Source organism: Eucalyptus grandis, chromosome 6, assembly GCF_016545825.1.
Source record: "Eucalyptus grandis isolate ANBG69807.140 chromosome 6, ASM1654582v1, whole genome shotgun sequence".
Lineage (NCBI taxonomy): Eukaryota > Viridiplantae > Streptophyta > Magnoliopsida > Myrtales > Myrtaceae > Eucalyptus > Eucalyptus grandis.
In genome coordinates, this window is record NC_052617.1 from 48,583,031 (window position 1) to 48,603,704 (window position 20,674).

A 20,674-nucleotide genomic window follows, 5' to 3' on the forward strand; every position below is an offset into this window, starting at 1 on the left:
ATTACTCAATCTACCTCAAGCAATGGATATCTTGATATTCGAAGTTTTAATTTATTCGATATGATGTCTGGTGGAGGAGGCAGCAGACCAGCTTTGAAGAGAATGCGTTGGACGGGATCCTAAGGTTGAACTCCAATCGAAAGCCAATAACTAAACGGAGCACAAAATATTCTATCATGCATGGCGGAACATGTACATTAGCATGCAATTAAGGTACCTTGTAGATACAAAAGACAATTAAAATGAAACAAAAGAAAATGCAAGCATACGTGTGCACGTATATGCATAACAGAGAAATGCGGAACGGGAGAATTTTGAAGAGAGCTTTTGCCCTCTCTAGCTCCATAAACACTCAGAATATCTTCTATCGTAAGCTTACATTATCATGTAAGTCGATAGAGGAGGATATATACAACACGCCCATGGGGTCGTCACTAGCAATTAACAATATCTATTAGGCTTCTGCACCTCTCTTAAGATTGCAACTGATTAGAAGAAAACAAATGTATCAGTAAAATCTTATGGAGAAGTTAATACTATCAACAACAAATTCAGAAAATCAATTAATCATCTCTCACTTGTATCCCAAGTTCCCAACATAAAACCTCAAGGATGCACAATGAAAGGAAAGCTTGGATTTGACTAAAAAGAATTTCTTATCACCCTTAGCCTTAAAGCAGCCTCCTCTCCGACCCCCAAAAAAAGAAAGCAGCTTCTGAGCAAATGACCCAGGGAACATATCAAAATCTTGGGCTAAGTATGGCATCGAAATTTTTTTAATTCCTAGCGATTGAGATTATTGCATTATCATATCAGCAACAAGACAGGAAAACGAGATCTTGGTTAGATGCATGCCGTGGTTGGGTAAGTAAGAATCGCCCCATCTAAGTATATGCAGAAGTTAGCATCTAGAGAGTCATCCTATTTGTCAAAAGAGAAGCTGCATTTCATCAGCTTAAAACAACAACAAAATTTCCAGCAGAAGTGTAGCCAAAGTAAACTTGACGCCACCAAAGTGCAATGCGAGCACTCAACATAAAGAGAAAAAGAAGAATCACGGCACCGAATCCGGCGTCTCGGCCCATCGCTCATGCCTCAAACTCGCACCGATCAAAGCGCAATGCAGCGAAGCACACAACAGAGAGAGAAAAAGAAGAATCGCGACACCGAATCCGGCGTCTCGGCCCATCGCTCCCGCCTCAAACTCGACGCGACTAAAGCGCAATGCAGCAAAGCACTCAACAAAGAGAGAAAAAAGAAGAGGAATAGGCACGAACCAGAGAAGGGAGGAGAAGGTTCTGCTTCTTTGCGCACTTCACGGTCGTGGGCCTCGTCGGACGAACACGAGTGGCTCCGGTGTCTGCTGCAAAGGGCTTCTGGATGAGGCGAAGGAGTGGATTCGCGAGCAACTCATCGCTGGATGAGGAGAGGGCGCGCGGCGTTGCTGAGGTCGCGGGGTGATGGCGTCTTTTGGTGAGACAGAGCAGAGCAGAACGGCTTGGGGCGCTCGGTGCTCGGATCTCTGGTGCAGGGCTTCCGGCTTCGCAGGGAACGAGCGGCGGGGGTGCGAGAGAAGAGGCGGAGCAGAGGCGGAGGAGAGGCGGAGAGGCGCGAGGCGATGGCGTCTTTTTTGGTGAGACGGAGCGAGCAGAGCGGCTTGGGCGTCGGTGCTCGGATTTGTTGCAGGGGGCTGGCTTCGCAGGGGAACGAGCGGCGGGGTGCGAGAAGAGGCGGAGGAGAGGCGGAGGAGAGGTCAAAAAGGCGGAGGCGAGAGGAGGAGGCAGAGAAGAGGCGTATGAGGGAGAAAAGAGTGAAATTAGGGTTAGGAGAAATCAAATTGATTTCAAGAAATCAGAAATTGATTTCGAAGAAATCAAGTAGAAAATTTCTACTTTTGATTTCTCCTCCATTTCTATTTCTGAATAGAAATCTATTCCGAAATAGAAAATTTGATAAGCGTTATCAAACAAGTTTCTGTTCTAGAAATTGGTCTGGAACAGAAATTATTTTTATCATGCACCCCCTAAGTGTGCCTCCATGATGAAGCCAATGCGTTGCTCCAATCCAGAAAGTCATTGTCCTGCTGCAATGTGATTGGCTTCGCTCCTGATCCCACCCAATGCTGTCCTCTTCCACCTATAGTCATTCGCGAGATTTCTTTATTAGTTTAATGTCTTGTTGTTGGGAATAATGGATCCCTGAAAAGTGGATTCGACACTAAATCGAACCCCTAAATCAATGCGGAAGATGAGCTCGGGAAAACAACACGTATCACCGATCCTAAAACACACCACGGATTCGAGCGTACCTTTTTTAGCCACAGATTAAACACCGACGTCGTTAGAGGAAGAGAAACTTGGTCCTGTTCGATCCGGTGAAGCAAATTCGCCTTCGCGCTTCACTGTTTTCCTTTTGGGAGAGAAAGCGAGAGAGAGAGAAAAAGGAGGGATGCGTACGAACGTTTTCTGTTTTCAACAAGTACGTTCTCTCTCTCTCTCCTCCCTTTTATATGTCCCTCCATCCACGGGCCGTATTCCCATGGGCCGGGCTTTTTGGGCCCAACTTGGGCGGACGGGCCTTAAGCCCATCACTAATAAAACCATCATCTCCCACTCGCACATGGTGGGCCGAACAGGATTCTCTTTATCTCTCTTCAACATTCATACCGGTGAATAATCCGTGCGACCAGCATACTTTGAGAGCTCGTTGCTATACATCTGTTAGGAATATATAGCACTCATAATGGGCGTCACGCTTTGAGTAGATTTAGTATGCAGCACTAGATCGATCGATCACATTTTATATTTCTCTTGATCTCTTTTAAACATGATATATGTATATATATATTGTATTCACAATTATAATTATCCCAAAAACAATTATAATTGGTCGACCAGTGAATACAAAACTACAATGTGATTCCCCAAAATCGATCTTCCTCTTTCCTTCAAACTCTCAATTTCAGTTCAGCTTGCTTTTCTAGAAATATCCCATTAGATCGAATCAACTCATGACCATTGGCAACATCCTAAGATAGCAAACACTAAATAGAAACCTTGAGAATAAGTAAAAGTCATGAGGGCACTAAAATTTGAGGAACTCTTTTCCTCAAGAGTCTCACACGTCATAAAAGTTGAGATCAAATTTTTTGTCACTCTTATTGGTCGGCTTATGCATACGTAGTATGAAATACGTATTACGGTATTAACTCTTTTCCCATGGAGCGTATGTCTATACCTTTCAATACCGTACATATGATAGCTCAGACATACCCAATGTCTAACTTGAGTTCACGTATCTACTCATTTACAAAATTCATCAGAACTCACATCTAGCATCTTAGACAGATAAAGTAAAATATGTGGGGTATTTTACTTTCGGACATATTAAGTATTATGTCCTCATCTTAACACTCAGTTAATGCGACATATGTATTTTAAGTTTGAGCTCTCGATTATCACATAGATAATAAGCTTAAAAAAACAGTCTCAACTCTATTTATCACACAGTAAATAGAGGCGATTACCCGTATGAGTGGGCTAATATTTTATCTGTCCAACATACTTTCTCAACTTAAAGTAATGCACTGAGCATTAAGATGCATAAAGATCAAACAAAGATTCATAGGCATTAATAATGAAACAACATTAGTTCATAAATGTGAACAATTCAAATGGAAATTACAATTCAAGACATCAGACTCTACGCAATCCTAGAGATTTTACATGACCACAAAACACATCTCTAGGTATTGGCTTTGTCATAGGATCTGCTACCATTCTATGTGTAGATATGTACTGTAAGTTCACATCCTTTCGTGCAACCATATCTTTTACAAAGTTATACTTTGTATCTATATGTTTGGTCTTGCCATGATACTTTGGATCTTTGGTGTATGCTATAGCTGCTTGGCTATCACAGTTAACCAATAATTGATTTGCAGCTTTCTCAATAACACCTAAATGATCCAAGAATCTCTTAAGCCAAACTCCTTCTTGTACTCTTCGCTGATAATGCCACGAACTCAGCCTTCCATCGTGGATAAGGCTATGCACGTTTGCTTCTTACTACTCCATGATATGGCGCCATTGCTCGCAAGAAATCAAATCCCGAGGTAGATTTCCTTTCATCTAAATCTCCTCCCCGATCAGCATTTGAATAGCCTTCAAGTCGCAGATCCTTTCCTTGGTAATTCAACTTGAAATCAGTAGTTCCCTTCAGATACCTCAATATCCTCTTAATGGCTTTCCAATGTGCTGGACCTGGATTGGATTGGTATCTACTCACCATTCCAACTGCAAAACATGTGTCGGGTGTTGTACACATCATAGCGTACATCAAGCTCCCAACAGCACTAGCATAAGGAACATGTTTCATTTGTTCATTCTTGTGGAGTCCTTGGACACAGTCTATGGCTCAATCCTTCACCTTTTGCAATAGGAGTGTCAATGGGTTTACAATCTTGCATACGAAATCGTTCAAGAACCTTATTTATATATGTTTCTTGCGAAAGAGATAACGATCTCTTCGAACGATCTCTTGAAATCTTAACTCCAAGAATGTATGTAGCCTCACCCATATCTTTCATCTCAAAGTTGGAAGATAACCAACTCTTGACAGTATGAACAAACTCCATATTACTTCCGGCAATTAGTATATCATCAACATATAATGATATGATCACAAATTGATCCTTGGATCTTTTGATATATACATAATGATCCTCATCAATCATTGTAAAATCATATGCCATTACGGCATTATGAAAACGTATATACCATTGTCTCGATGACTCGCTTGAGGCCATATATCGATCTCAAAAGTCGACATACATTTTCTTCTTGGCCTTTCACTATGAAACCAGCAAAGTTGTTCCATATATATTTCTTCCTCTAATTTTCCATTGAAGAAAGCAGTCTTTACATCCATCCGATGTAATCAAGATCCATACTAGCCACTATTGCCGAATAATGCGAATCGAGGTAAATCTCACTATAGGAGAAAACGTATCTTCATAATCAATTCATTCCTGTTGATTATACCCATTCGCCACAAGGCGAGCCTTATGCCTTTCTATCGAGCCATCAGCCTTTCGCTTTATTTTGAGAACCCACTTGTTCCCAATAGCTCTGCGTCCTTTTGGAAGATCAACCAGTTCCCAGACTTGATTTGATTTCATTGACTCAATTTCCTCTTCCATTGCATGAATCCATTTTTCCTTACTAGGGCAATTCAGAGCCTCATTAATATTTATTGGCTCATCCTCATCTTGCGGAGCAACCATAAAAGTTTCCCCTTCAATGTCAAAACATCGACGGGGAATACTTTGACGACTTGTTTGCCGTATGGGAGATTGTACACTTTGCACATCATTCCCCATTATGCTTCCACTTGGATTAGATAATGATGACATAATCTCATCATGTGATTGCAATTGAGAATGAGTTGAATTCAATTCATCACTTCTCATATTACTCCCACTTGGACGAACTCCACTAATATCATTATCTTGATCCAAGGTTTCAAATAGGGAGTGATCTTCCCCTATTTCGCCCTTCTTAGGAAATTCATCCTCTAAGAATGTGACATCCCGTGATTCAAATTCAGTTATACTCCCACTTTCTTGCTCACCTATGAACACATATCCTTTCGAGTGTTTAGAGTATCTTATGAAAATACTCTTCTTTCCTCTAGGACCCAATTTCCCAAACTTGTGAGAGGACTCATGTGTATAGGTAGCACAACCTCATGGCTTAAGAAAACTTAAGTCCGGTTTTCTACCTGTCCATAACTCATATGGAGTGGAAGTAACTGATTTAGAAGGCATACGGTTAAGTATATAGGCAGCAGTTAACAACGCATCACTCCAAAAGGTAATAGGTAAGTTATCATGTGCCATCATGGATCTAACCATTTCCAGTAGGGTTTTGTTTCTTCTCTTTACAACACCATTTTGTTGAGGAGTATATGGAATAGACAACTGTCTTTCTATTCCTTTTTCATCACATAATTTTCTGAATTCATTAGATAAATATTCTCGATCTCGATCGGATCTCAATGCTTTTATTTTCTTGTCTAATTGATTCTCTACCAGGTTCATAAATCTTTTGAAACAATTTATTGCTTCAGATTTGTGAGAAATCAAATAGATATATCCGAATTGAGTATAATCATCTATAAAAGTGATGAAATAAACAGCCCCATGCCTTCCTCTCACATTCATTGGACCACAGACATCGAATGGATTAAATGCAGAGGGAAATTAAGCTCTTTTACTTTTTCCAAATGGTTTTCTTGTCGTTTTCCTTTAGGCAATGCTTACATATGGGCAAATCGAATTTTTCAATGTTGCCCAACAAGCCCTCTTTGACTAGTCTATTCATACGCCGTTGGCTAATGTGACCAAGTTTAGCATGCCACACATTCACATCATTATCATATTTATTAGGAGACGTGAGAAGGGAATAACAAACATTTGCATTAACATAATCAATATCTAATACAATGAAACCATCCAGAAAATAACCACAACCATAGTAATTTGTATTAAAAAACAAATCCTCACCTCTATTATAGAAGTTCATATTAAAACCTAATTTAACCAACACTAAAACAGGCACTAAATTCCGACGAATCTCCGGAGCATACAATACATCATGTAGGAACAAAGTGCGGCCACCACGCATATTCAGTTGGCATGTGCCAATTCTTTTCATTTCAGCTGAGTTGTTTCCCACATAGATCCACTTAGTTCCGGTTGGTACTCGTCGAATTCCACGAAGGATCCTCTATCCTTCGCTACATAGTCTGTCGCTCCCGAATCCACAGTCCACAAAGGATTAGACTCAATTAAGAACACGAACTCGACACAAAAGCAAAGTTCTGAAAAGTACAAGGGTGCATACCTTCTTTGGCTCACGACAATGTCGCGAGCATAGTGACCTTTCTTGTCACAAGCTTGTAGCATTTCACCCTTGCAAGCTTCTTCATGCGAGGACGCTTTCCTCTTTCATGTTGGTTAAACTTGGGTTTCTTCCTTGAAGGACCTACTTCCTTGCCTTTCGCTTTATCAAACCAGTTAGGACGTTTGCACTTGGAGCTCGAAGCTCCATTTGAGCTAGAACTAGCATGATAGAGTTCAGCATCTGGCTTAGCCGCCAAGAGGTCGTCCTCTTTCAGTTCAAGATGGCGCACTGCATCCTCAAAAGATTTGATATTCTCATTATGGGTCAGGTGCACCTTCATATGCTCCCAACTCTAAGGCAAGGAACAAATCACTACTTGCACCTGCTGCTCATTTGTGAGGACATGGCCAGCATCTTTCAGCTCATTTATCATGTTTGACATCTTTCTAAGATGTTGCTTCATGGTCTGACCATGAGGCTTCTTATAGGAGTCAAACCTAATAGTGAGCTGTCTTAGTCTGGTCACTGAAATATGACCAAATCTAGCTGCCAATGCCTCCCACATTTCCTTGGCATTGTCAAAACGCCTAAACTCTCGTATGACGTCATTTTCCATGCTCCTCAGCAACGTGATGCAAGCAAGAGAGTTCTTTCGTTTCCATGCAACAAAAGCTTCCTTATCTCTTTTGTCTTGTGCAAGTATTTCCTTCTTCGGGTTCTACCATGGTCGGGTTAAGAGCCTCAAGTGCCTCTTGCTCTTCCGGACATATTGGATTTTCATGTGCCATATCTCATAGTTGTCACCATTGAGCTTTTCACCTTTGTTCAGCTCGGCAACTATGCTCTTCATAGCTGAAGCCATTGATCTGAACACATCAGACATATATGCATGAATTATTAATGCCTATCATTTATGCATCCCTATTTGCATAGACCCATCATATTAATGAATAATTTCAAGTAAGGCTTCAGAATCAAAAGGTCACTATGTTTCCAATCAACCTCCAAAATCCTAACTTAAAACTATCATTAATATAATTGTCTTATGCAAAATAAATTCTATGAAGTTACAAAAACTTCTATAACTACCCACGACTAACTACCCACAAAGAACCGCAATAACAGAAAACAACGGATAATTGACTTCCAATAAAACAATAATGCTTTCAACTAATACAACAAAGATATTGGTTGCTACATCAACAACAATTATGTAGTAAACATTACATAATTATGTCCACAAAGCACACTTAACATAAATCAGCCAATACAACTAACACAAAGTCAGCACACGAACTGGGAAAGATAATTTTTTGTTCAATTTCTTGATCTTTTCCATTGTAACAATGCGATAATATTCATTTACAAAATCCATCACAATTTTCTTATATGAAGCAGCTCCGTTGACATCTCATATGCGATTAAACACATCTTGCCATTCAGGTGGAAGAGTGTTTATGAAAAATCGCACCATCTTTGACTGTGGCATAGGACGACCATTCCATATGACCTGTTGAATCTTCCCATTGACCTTAAGGACATGATCAATTAAGTCTCCACTCTCCCATCGATGATCGCCGCCTCGCCTATCAACTTAGACAGCCTATCCTTTTTGTTCATCGGTAGCTAATCGCGAATAGGTGCGCGCGTGCTGGGCGTCCGCGGTGCGGATCGGGTCGGGTCGCCGGCCGGTGATGGCCCGGCCAACCGTTGTCGTGCTGACGTCATCGATGACGTCACCCCGGCCGATTCCGACCGTTGGGGTGACGTCATGCTAACGTCGACGCGTCGGTCCGCCAATCGGCGCGTGCCGGTTCGTTGACCGGCCGCGAGCACGTGCCGGTTCGCCGACCGGCGCGTGTGTCGCACGCGCTGGGTGAGCCAGCGCTTCCGGGCACGTTGCGCCCACGTGCAGCGGCTTCTGGCCGCGCGTGTAGGCGCGTGCGGCGTCTCCCGGCGGCGTTCGACATATCGCCAGACTCATCTCGATGACCCCTTTCTCCCTATGCCATCAAAATTTGATTTTGACTTACGAAAACTCGGAAAAATGGGCGAACAGCGCTTGGGTGTCAGGATTTCTCGCCCCGATCCGTACGGCCGAATTACTTTCGTGAAAAATCAATCAAAAAACATCAAACAGGTCGGGAAAACGTGAACTAGGGCTCTGATACCAATGTTGGGAATAATGGATCTCCAAAAAGTGGATTCGACACTAAATCGAACCCCTAAATCAATGCGGAAGACGAGCCCGAGAAAACAACACGTATCATCGATCCTAAAGACACCACGGATTCGAGCGTACCTTTTTAGCCACAGATTAAACACCGATGCCGTTAGAGGAAGAGAAACTTGGTCCTATTCGATCCGGTGAAGCAAATTCGCCTTCGCGCTTCATTGTTTTCCTTTTGGGAGAGAAAGCGAGAGAGAGAGAGAGAAAAAGGAGGGATGCGTACGTACGTTTTCTGTTTTCAACAGGTACGTTCTCTCTCTCTCTCCTCCCCTTTATATGTCCCTCCATCCACGGGCCGTATTCCCATGGGCCGGGCTTTTTGGGCCCAACTTGGGCGGACGGGCCTTAAGCCCATCACTAATAAAACCATCACTTTGCCATGGCATAGTTGGATCTAGGTTATTGTATTCTAAATAGTATTAACATCAATTTAGCGGGACCGTTTGAAGATAAAAAAGCAATTGGCTTGTTGAAGAGCAGGTATTCCGGCATCTGGGCAGCAAGCATTCACAATGTCACATCTTCAACGACTGTGTCAAAGAAAGTAGAACATGTTGCAACATGATATGCGAAATGGTATGCTGGATCATTGATGCAAATACGAAGAGTTGAAGGTCAAGAAACTTCATTGAATTTACATGATGCACTTGTCCCTTTATGCTCTCATTTGTAGTCATTTGCTTGACTTAAATTTTTTAAATGCAGAGGAGAAGGAGACAACTCGACAAATCTGTAAACATGTGAACAGGTATTATGCTATGATGAACGTAATAAAAATGGTCAACATGTTCTTTTCACTCCATCTGATAATGTGAACCCATCTAAAAGATGTTGCTACCCAAAAGGTTCAATCAAAAGACGCTGGGCAGCTGTAGAGACTCCTGGTCTTTCTTCCTACATTGAACTAAAAGTTTTTAATGCTGAATGACAGGAAGTTCTTGAGCGAACTCTACTTAACAGGATATTATTGGATCATTTTTCATTTTTTTTTTTTTGATCTTTTCACTGAAGATACTCCTGGTTGGAGACAAACTCAACCTGCTATAAAGTTGTTTATACATCCTTCATGTTCCTTGCAAGCATAATTTCAACTAGAAATGATGGAAAGCTATCGAGTCCTCCTCTTTTCCTTTCTGATATTGCATTTATCAGTTGCTTCTTCCTTGAGGCGCGGGTGCTCGACTGACCAGAGCACTGCCTTGCTCCGCTTCAGCAGGTCATTTTCAATCGTGAACAATTCCGACTGTGAGGTTACTGGTGTCACTTCTTATCCGAAAACAACCTCGTGGAGGGAAAGCACGGACTGCTGCTCCTGGGACGGCGTCACCTGTGATAACGCAACAGGTAATGTCATTGAGGTTGATATGAGTTGCAGCCAGCTTCAAGGACCTATCCTTCCAAACGGCAGCCTCTTCTCCCTTTCACACCTTTGCTAGGCTCAATCTCGCCGGCAACCCTTTTAGTGGGTTTGCACTTTCACCTGAGTTTGGTCAGTTTTCAAGCATGACAGATCTTGACCTTTGATGTGAATCGTTGTGGAAAGATCATTTTATGAAGGCCCGGATGATGTGAATTGTGAATCTCAACCTCCAATCAAACTTATGATTGACAATCTCGATATAAACGTGACTTGTTAACGAATCCGTGTTAACCAACCAACGTTATAGATGTTATGAGCGAAATAATTTACTATCTCGCTCACTAAGTCGAATTGAGCGTCATAGGAGAACTTTGATAAGGTCCTCAAAAGAACATTAAAAGTGAACCCCTCAATTTTTATTCCCTCAAAAAATAAAATAAATCTCTAAAGAAATTTGGTGAGCCTTAACATAGGCATTCTAGTCCTTAAGCATTTTAGTCATCATACAAACCCTAAAATTAGCTTTAGAAATATAATGTTTCCTATTTTAGAATATGCCTAAATAAGAAGATAATTTTTTTTTTTGACTTGGTCAAATATTTTGTGACCATATAATCATGCGTCAAGATTTCCATGATTAAATTAAAAAAGAACATGTTGATGAAAGATAAGGTCCCCACGATAAGTTTTAGGATCCGATAAGACATTTGGGTATACCAATTAGAAAATAGTTTCTACGATCAACCGGCAATTTGCCAAACTTTCCTCACTAATGATAGGACTTTAGGGTGTACCGATTAGAAAATAGTTTCTACGATCAACCGGCAATTTGCCGAACTTTCCTCACTAATGTCAATCTTGAAACGACAACCAGGAAAGCGAGCGAGAAACCTCTCAAAATTTCGGGGTGCACGAGGGGCTGCATTGTAATTTCAGTTGACTCCCCCACTTGCTCTGTCCGCAAGCCAAACACGGTTCGTGTTCCGCCACCAAACGTAACACCGAACAGTTGCAGTGCGCAAAATCTCCGAAGCTCACTTTTCTCCATCTCCATCTCCGAAATTTCGAATTCCACCTTCTCTCCCTCGGCGTCGCGCCTCCAACGGAGCCCTAAATCCCCCTCCACCTCCGATTGCCGCCTCCGGCCGCGCACCGCCGGCGAAATCCCGAGAACGAGGGGAGGAGCGGCGGATTGAGAAGGTTTGATGGGCCGGTTGCGGCGCTCGTCCTCAGCCGGTCCGCATTTGACGTGCCGCATCGATTTTTCCTCTGCGGTATCGGTTTAATCGCCGGAAGGGATATACGTGAACGTTGCTCGGTGTTTTTCGGGGCTTTGCTTTTATTAAGTCGGCTTCAATCCCTAGAGATGGCGATTGAATCTTTGATTTACACCCGGCCCGCATTCGTCTCCGGCGCGAAGTCACCGTTTTTGGTGGTCTGCGACCGGCGGAGGAGATTGCCCGCGAGAGTTTTCCCGAGAGGTTACCAGCATTCGTCTCGATTTGCGGTGAATTGTGCTGGTCCGAGCACGTCCGCGGGCTGTTACGATGCTGGGTTCCAAAATAATTTGGTTTTTCGCAATGAAGTTCCGTTGAGATCGGTACTGGTCAGGAGTAGCGAGAATTTGGCGAATTGTTCAGTGAGTAGTGCGGATGCTGTTGAAGTTGCGGTGAGGCGTGGGGTTGTTCTGGTGGCGATGCTTTGTGGAGTGTTGTTTTTGGGGTGTAGAAGAGTTTTTGCAGTGGAGAGTGCGGTGAATGCAGGTTATGGAGTTATTGGGCAGAGCATTTTGTTGCTTAGAAATGCTTGGCCTAAGGTTTCTCAAGTTCTTATAGTATTTAAAGAGCAAGGGTTGGTGTTGGCATTGCTTTTTGGGCTCTCAGCTTTCTTCTCCATGGCGGAGACCTCAATCACCACGCTTTGGCCTTGGAAGGTGGAGTTCTTGGCTCAAATTTGATTTCTTTGATCCTTTGTAACTTCTCGATGGATTGATTGATGTATAAAATAAGTTAAAGAACTGCATCGAGAAGAATTTTTTTGCCCTTGATATTGGAGAGGATGACGCTAATCACTAGTTTCTGTGGGCTTCACTTAACTACTCTGTTGAGAAATATTTGAAAAGTAGTCTTTATGTAGACTCCTTTTCGAAGCTCAGCATTAATGAACTGCAGGATTGTGATATATCTGAATCTTCTAGGGATACTTTGACTGAGGGAGAGTCCTCTTAAAATAGAAAGTATCTCTTAGTTCCTCCATATAGAGACAAAACTGCTCAAGGATCGGTTCCATCCTCCTTTGTTCTCCATTCCACAAAGTTCTTTTACCTTCACACTAATCTGCTGTTTCACTGATAAATCTGTTATATTATTCTTGCACATGGAGAATGGGCTTATTCATACAAGTCCTTTTAGTTGGCAGCTTGCTGTAAATGATGTGAGCTTCTTGTTATCTTATCATCATGTTATATATTGTTTCAGGTGCGTGAACTGGCTGAAAAAGAGCCTGAAAATGGTGTCTTCAGAATGCTTCGAAGTGATGTGACAAGATTCTTGACCACTATACTTATTGGCACAACGTACCGAGCTTTTGCAATTATCAGTTGGTGATTTTATATTCTAGGTTTTAGAAGAGAGCTGTTCTTACTTTATTATATCTTTGTGCTCAGAGTGGTCAACATTGGAGCTACTGCATTAGTAACGGATGCAGCCACTGCGATGTTTGGTGAAGCTGGTGTTAGTGCAGCGACTGGAGTAATGACTGTAAGTCTATTGTTTTCAAGTCGAAGATGTTTTCCTCTAACTTGCTTCACCCATTGAGAAATTTTAAGTGGGAAGATTAGAAATTACAGTCAGACTCAGTAGGCGCATGATGACCCAATTAGTGCTTTTCTTTGAAGTACATCTTGGAAAGAGTTGAATGTTTGCTTGAAAATTGTCGATGTTCTTTTTTTTTTTTTTTTTTACTTACTGTGGATTATTGGGTAGGTGAATTTTTATTACATGTTTTGGGTTAGAACAGGATAGTTGCTTGACAAGATGTGCCAATTGTGGCTTAAATTGATTCCTTAAGAAATTTTTTCTCAAGCATATCTGACATCTTCGGAATTAATTGCTTTAGGTTGCCATCTTGCTTCTTACTGAAATTACTCCCAAGAGTATAGCAGTTCACAATGCTACAGAGGTTGCTAGATTTGTGGTAAGTGTAGAATTTTTGAAGTTGTTTACTGTGTATTAGAGATCTGTCTAGTTTTTTGCCTCAAAAACTTCCCATCTTAACAATCTTTTTTCTCTGTGCATTGCATTGCATTGGTTAATGATTAATGTTTGTGGTGCCTCTAGGTCAGGCCAGTTGCATGGCTCTCCTTGATATTATATCCCGTAGGAAGGATAGTCACCTATTTGTCAATGGGGATGCTTAAAATGCTTGGTTTGAAAGGAAGGAGGTATTTTCAACACTACATGCTGGTTATTTGCAGCTTCCTCTGTCATGTCATGATTGTATATTTGCTTCTGATTCACATGGTTTTTCATTTAAAATGAATACTTTTTCGTTTTCTTTTTGTGCATTTTGGAGATCACCCCATAAAGTAGGCTGTAACTTTTGAAGCTCAGGAAAGAGATATTATTGGAATAGAGCACATAAAATTTTGGTCATAGCTTGGAATGGCGCATAAATTTTTGCTGGTAGTCATGCTGTTTCTTCCAGACTTCAGATTTAGTATTTGACTTGTGATTCATTTGAGAGATACTGTTCATCCTTACCATTGACTTCTCCAGATTATAGTTTCATAAAGCGGCAGTTATGAACTATAACATAATCAGGCCCAAAAAATGAAACAAAAGATCTAGAACATAAATTTTAGTCTCTAGAATTAATTTTCAATTGTGCGCCGTGACTATTTGAACACGATACTATTTTGCTGAAAACTTTCGTCATTCCTCACTCTCTGCATTGGAATTTGCCAGTGAGCCATATGTCACTGAAGAAGAGTTGAAATTGATGTTGCGGGGTGCCATACTGAGCGGTGCTATTGAGGAGGAAGAACAGGTAAGATCCAGTATGAACTTGCTGATGTAAATCCTCTCAAATGCAAGTTTAAGAGCTGTGCTAGCTTGACACTTCACTTTAGCAGAAAGTAAGATTCTGATTGATCGACTCTCCAAACTAGTTCAAATAGACTAAAATTAGATCAATTGGAGCTTTTGCACACCAGTTTGCCTTATTACTTCTTCGCATGGCATGCATTTCTTACATTTGGTTTTGTAAGAACTGAAAATGCCCACCATGTTCAGTCTGCTTGTTAGCTAAAGGAAAAAGATAGAGATTTAGGCTTTACTTTCATCTTGGCTGTATGTGCTTCAGCTTTCTGTGTGTTGGTCAAGCCTTCTTGGGTCTCTTAATTGACTGCATCTTCGATGTACAGATTTGAGTGTCTGTTTTCGGGGGTTTGTACATGCCTCCTTGAAGATATTTTGGAGAGAAGTCAATAATCCTCTTTTTGAATTACCCAGCTTTCTAAAGGCATACACTGCATCACGTGACGTTCCTGTGATGGAAACCTCTTGCAGGATATGATTGAAAATGTTTTGGAGATTAAAGATACCCACGTGAGAGAGGTGATGACACCTCTTGTAGATGTAGTTGCAATTGATGCAAGTGCAACTCTTATTGATTTTCACCGCTTATGGGTGACTCATCAATATTCAAGGCAAGTTGAACTTGTTTTCTCAACACATGAATCATGTACAGAATTTTGGTCATGAAGTAGCTGAAAGTTATGGGTTACTCTTCAGGGTGCCTGTTTTTGAGCAGCGCGTTGACAATATAGTGGGAATTGCATACGCAATGGATCTGCTAGATTTTGTCCAAAAGGTCAGGCAGTTCTTATTTCATTCTCTTCTGTTTGGCCTTTGGGTGATTTAGTTATTAATTTTTGCAACATTCTCATAGAATGCAGATTCATAATCTGTTTAATTTTGAAGGGTGGACTGTTAGAAAGTTCTACTGTGGGAGAGATGGCTCACAAACCTGCCTATTTTGTGCCTGGTAATATTCTTGAGCTTGCATAATAATCAGTCTGGACTGACATTGATATACTTTTACTGCACTCAACTTTCTTTATGTATGTACGATGTTAGAACCAAAGACTTCGAAACTTACTGATGCAAGTAAAAATTACTTCTGGCCTGTGGTCTAACCCTCTGAGTTTGCAAGCCCGCTTTGCCTATACTGTGAAGATATGTAGGACTTTTTGAAATTGATAACTTGATCAGAACGTATTATTTTGCAGTTCAAGTCAAGGAAAACATCGATTTCCAATCCACCCAAAATTCCTTAGTTTATGTAGATTAAAATTAAATAGTTATATTCCTTTGCATCATCATTTATGATGTTCTGTGACTGGTTTTGCAGACTCAATGTCAGTATGGAATCTTCTTAGAGAGTTCCGCATAAGAAAGGTTCACATGGCTGTCGTCCTCAATGAATATGGCGGAACTGTGGGAGTATGTCATTATCGTTGACTTGATTTTACTGATTGCGTCGTGACTCATTTCTCGTTAGCTAGCTAATGGCTACTACACACCCATTACTTCTTATGCTTTGTCAGAGATGTTTGTGGACTGCTCAATTTTGAAACTGTTGCAGAGATGCTTTATTCATGAATCAGAAAATACTGTCAAGTTTCACTATGCATCCGTGAAAATCTAAATCTACACTCTCACTCATGCTCACATAGCACGATGGGTAGTTAGTAAAAGTTGAAATGAGAAGTCCGGACTGTGCATATTGTTAAGTGAGTGGTGGCATCTAAGTCACTTGGGTTGAGTTATCAAGGACTTGCTATAAAGAAATGCATATAGTTATCTTATTTCACATAATAAAATTGAAAGGCATATGAGTGATGGCTTTTTATGTAGTAATCGAAAGAATTTTGCGCTGACTAATCATGTCAGCAGTATTACTATTCTGAACATTGGAGTGATTATTGGTATTCCTGCTTACCTTTGAATTCTGGTCTTTGTTACACTGAATAATCATGTCAGTGGTCATTACTGTTCTGACCATTGGAGTGATTATTGGTATTCAGATGCTTACCTTTGAATTGTGGTCTTTGTTGTCCTTTTTTTGTATGAAACAGATAGTTACCCTAGAAGATGTCGTTGAGGAAATTGTTGGCGAAATATTTGATGAAAATGATTCTAAAGTAAGTTCACCCCATTTTTTTGTGCAAATTTTTATATTGGCTCATGTACAAGGTCTTTTATTACTTATGGGATATTTCATTCTTGAGCTAATGACATTGTATAATGTTTTCTCTGGTGGTTCACATGATGCCTTTGTTTCTTGTTTCTAGACCTGTCACGATGAGTCATAGACCTATTTCTTAACCTATATTTGATGCGTTGAGTTGTTATATGGGTTAATTATATTCAATAAATGGGTTTAGAATGCAGAGCCCAAAATAATATATTTAGTGAGTTCACTACTTTCTTACACCAAACCACCTCTACGACTCTATCTTCAGTCTCTCTCTTTTCCTCACTTAATCTCGTGCTCGTTCACTTAGAGCTCTCACCTTAGTTTGAGTATGAATTTTCCTGGACTGGGTTAAATATGGAAGGATTTTAGCAATATAGGCTGGGTATAGGTTACTAGATTTGAATTGCGTGAAAATGGGTCAAAACAGGTTAATTTGGGTTAGTTCATTTTTCAACCCGACCCGCCATTTTTACGAGTCTACTTGTTTCTCACAGTTGTTTGATACTTTGTTTTGATTCAATTGGCTTTAATCACTCCGTGAGCAAAATTTTTTGATTTTGAATGTCTCCCTTAGTATTCATCAATTTTTGCTTTCAGTACCATTTGTGTTTTGATTATGTGGGGTGTGGAATGTGTTATCTTATTATGCCTGTATAGTATGATCATAAGTAATTTTATCTGGACAGAGGACCCCATTCATATGACATGGCACTATTGGGCCAAAAAAGCATCACATGGCACTGATATAGGCTTTGCATAGAGTTGAAAGTTTGTCTGAGAAATTATACTTCTCTAATTTGCCTCATAGCCATGAAGAGGGTATGATATATTTTAGTCATTTATATGGCATGCTAACAATAATGCCCGCATTGTGCACAATAGCTCATTAGGAGTTTGTCTAGATAAATGTGCTACCTTCATAGCACCAGTTACAGGACAGTTTTCATTGACCACTATGTGTTAGAGGGAGTTCTGAATCGAGTCCCTGTCCTTTTGAAGCCACCTTGAATGACATCTAAGCAGTTAAAGAAATGCATAGGCCAAGCTGATTTGTCAACTGGCTCTTTTTATTATCCTGTGTGTTTAACTGAGTTATCCCCTGATTCTCATCCATGTTCTTATGTGCTCTTGTTTGAAACAGGAAGAGATCCAGAAGAAAACTGGCTACATCGTAATGCGAGCAGAGGGAGTATATGATGTGGATGCCAACACATCAATTGATCAACTCTCTGAAGACCTAAATATCAAAATGCCTGAGGTATAAAATTGTTCGACTTCTAGGATTCCAATTACATTTCCAGTGGGATTGGCGTGCGTCGTCTTCATCTTGTCTCCTTTTGGACTTCATCCATCTATTCCATAGCCGGGGTGGTCTCTTGGCAATGGTTATGTGATGACTACTGATAGCCTAGTTTTTCACTTGAATTTTGTACTTTAGTCCACTTCAGCTGGAAAAAAATTTAGAGAAACGCAATAAATTTGTCATGATCTTGTCACTGGGATTTATCTACGCATCAAGATATGTGTTTTCATCCATAGGTGAACCTTTTATTTAATTTATTATTATTATTCTTTTTTGGGGGTGGGTTATGGTTGTTTCCAATAGATTTATGTACATGATTAGAGCTCTAGGTCTCAAGTGGAGATCCATATGTTTTTTCTGTTTCTCCCCCTTATCTTGATTAAAGTTCTCTTCTTGTCTTCTCTTGGATGTGCCTGGTCATTTGCAAAATCATCGTTATTGCTGTAGCGCTGTTTTCTTAGGATGGTAGACATCCCTGTTTGGCTTATACATCTTATTATGACAGGGTCATCAATACGAGACTGTGTCCGGCTTTGTATGTGAAGCATTTGGATATATACCTCGGACAGGTGAGACAATCAAAGTGATTCTTGAGAAGGAAAACCGAGAAGAGGAGGATGAATACATGGAAGATGAATCTGATCGAAAGGATCAAAAGGATCAAAAGGAGAAGGAAAAACATCAATTTTTCAAACTCGAGGTACTGATCTGATCTGAAAGCACCTATTATTTTGAATAAATGGTTTCAAAACACCCAATTCCTGGCTTATGCTTCAACTGGGACAAGGAGCTAAATTGTGCGTAGTTTTTAGTGGCTGACCTTGATTGGCATTCTAGGTGAATGCTTTCCCTTGTGATTTGTGAGAAATAGGTGAAAAGGTCTTGTTAACAAGTGACTCCGGAACACTTTTGACCATACTCATTAAAGAAATGTTATTTTCAATTTACTGATCCCATGTGACATGAGATAGACATTTTATTGAAAATGACATACTTTCCTCCATTGTTTGTTCTAGGACACTTGTTAACAAAATCCTAGGTAAATTGGCACACAGAGAACAAACCAAACTTCAAGAAAAGAGTGTTTACATTGGGGTTTACTCTGGACATGGATCTCACAAATTTCTTACCACGTTAGTGTGGAATCAGCGTCCAGGCATAGGCATTCCCCAATCAACTTCTGACAAGTCTTTAGGGACATGTTCATCTTCAGTGACATTTGCAAATGATTTTTCTGCGGTCTCCTATTTGCTGCAGATACTAGAAGGAAATGCCAGAAAGGTTAGCGCTGTCAGATTCGATCGGATCAACAGTGACGATGCAGCCGCCCTAGAGACCAAAGTGACTCGCTTGGTTCCCAAAATCATGAAGAGAAGGTCGAGCAGTGATGATGAATCGGACTGGGACAAAAATGATGAGGACCCATTCCCACTCGGAGAGTGGTCTCTCCAATCCTCTTCTGAGGGTTCACAAGACACAATCAGCGAACAATAATACCTTGTATTGCTTTCCCCATTTGTTCTTGTTTTTGCAGTCCTCGAGAAAAGGGACAGAGAAGAACGGACACTGAGAGTAGGGAATGTACGGTCGATTTGTTATCTGTAAATTTGTTTTTCACAGACGAAGAAGAGCGTCAATATCTGAATTTTCAGGGGATAATCATGTAAAAATTGTAATTTTGGGAGTTCTATGGGGAAAAAAAAGAGAGTTTTGGCTAACATGGATTATAAGGGTACGCATGATAATCATTTTATTTCTATTTCAGAATTATTTTTCTATTCTAAACTTGTTTTTGGAATAGAAATTCATTTAGTAAAGTTATTTCATTTTTCTATCTCTAGAATAGATTTCTACTTTAGAAATAAGTTTGGAACATAAATCATAAGTAATTTTTATTTTTATTTTCTATTTTTGAAATAGAAATGAAAAATAATTTATTATTATTATTATTTGTTATTGCTATTAGTTGGTTATTCATTTGTCGTCATTGGCTGCCATTCGCCGTCATTCATTGCTAGTCCCCTACCGTCGGTCACCGGTTGTAGGCTGTTGCTGTGGTCGTCGGATGTTGCTATTAGTCGGTTACTCATTTGTCATCATCGGCCGCCGTTTGCTATCCATTGTCGCCACTCTCTTGTCGCCGGTTGCTAATCACCGGCCGTTGATAAACGGTCGCCGGTAGCTGCTGCAAGTCCTCGGTCGCCCGCCACCAGTTGTTGCCGAAAGGGAGAAATATTGTGTTGTTATTAAACTCGTATTTTTACTTAAAAGTTTATTCAAGAATAGAAATAGAAAAATTTAATTTTCTTTTTCATGCTTTAAATTTCTAGAGCATTGGTATACTCTATACGCAAGCTCTAAAATGTATTTTAGATTGTTTTTGCTAATATAATGTTGCAGCATTCAACAAACTGTTTACTTATGCCTTATAGTTTAGTCTTAATATTCAAGCAGATATTATGCAATGAATAATGTTATATAATATTGGAAATCGATACCAACTTGAAAGACTCAAGCAGCAACAATTTATAAGATACCAATAAATTTTGGGAAGAAGCGATGGAAAATATAATTTTCATGTATGATAGGTCACTAGCAGCCTTACGGCTTGATTG

General features: G+C 40.3%; 1 protein-coding gene across 1 annotated transcript; it reads left to right on the top strand.

Moving 5' to 3' along the window:
* The first annotated feature begins 11,472 nt into the window (after positions 1-11,472).
* On the top strand, positions 11,473-19,779 carry LOC104450429 (DUF21 domain-containing protein At1g55930, chloroplastic). Its single transcript, XM_010064979.3, has 14 exons — positions 11,473-12,428; positions 12,973-13,070; positions 13,161-13,254; positions 13,613-13,690; positions 13,834-13,937; positions 14,461-14,542; positions 15,064-15,203; positions 15,289-15,367; positions 15,478-15,541; positions 15,908-15,999; positions 16,635-16,700; positions 17,898-18,014; positions 18,565-18,759; positions 19,317-19,779. The coding sequence occupies exons 1-14, from the start codon at positions 11,862-11,864 to the stop codon at positions 19,551-19,553; spliced, it is 2,013 nt and encodes a 670-aa protein (XP_010063281.2). The 5' UTR covers positions 11,473-11,861; the 3' UTR covers positions 19,554-19,779.
* Positions 19,780-20,674: the final 895 nt, after the last annotated feature.

Coding starts and splice junctions, on each gene's coding strand:
- LOC104450429 (XM_010064979.3), top strand. CDS start 11,862: ATGGCGATTGAATCTTTGATTTACACCCGGCCCGCATTCGTCTCCGGC. Junction 15,368..15,477: donor TGCTAGATTTTGTCCAAAAG/GTCAGGCAGTTC, acceptor TTAATTTTGAAG/GGTGGACTGTTAGAAAGTTC. Junction 18,760..19,316: donor ATCAATTTTTCAAACTCGAG/GTACTGATCTGA, acceptor TATTTGCTGCAG/ATACTAGAAGGAAATGCCAG.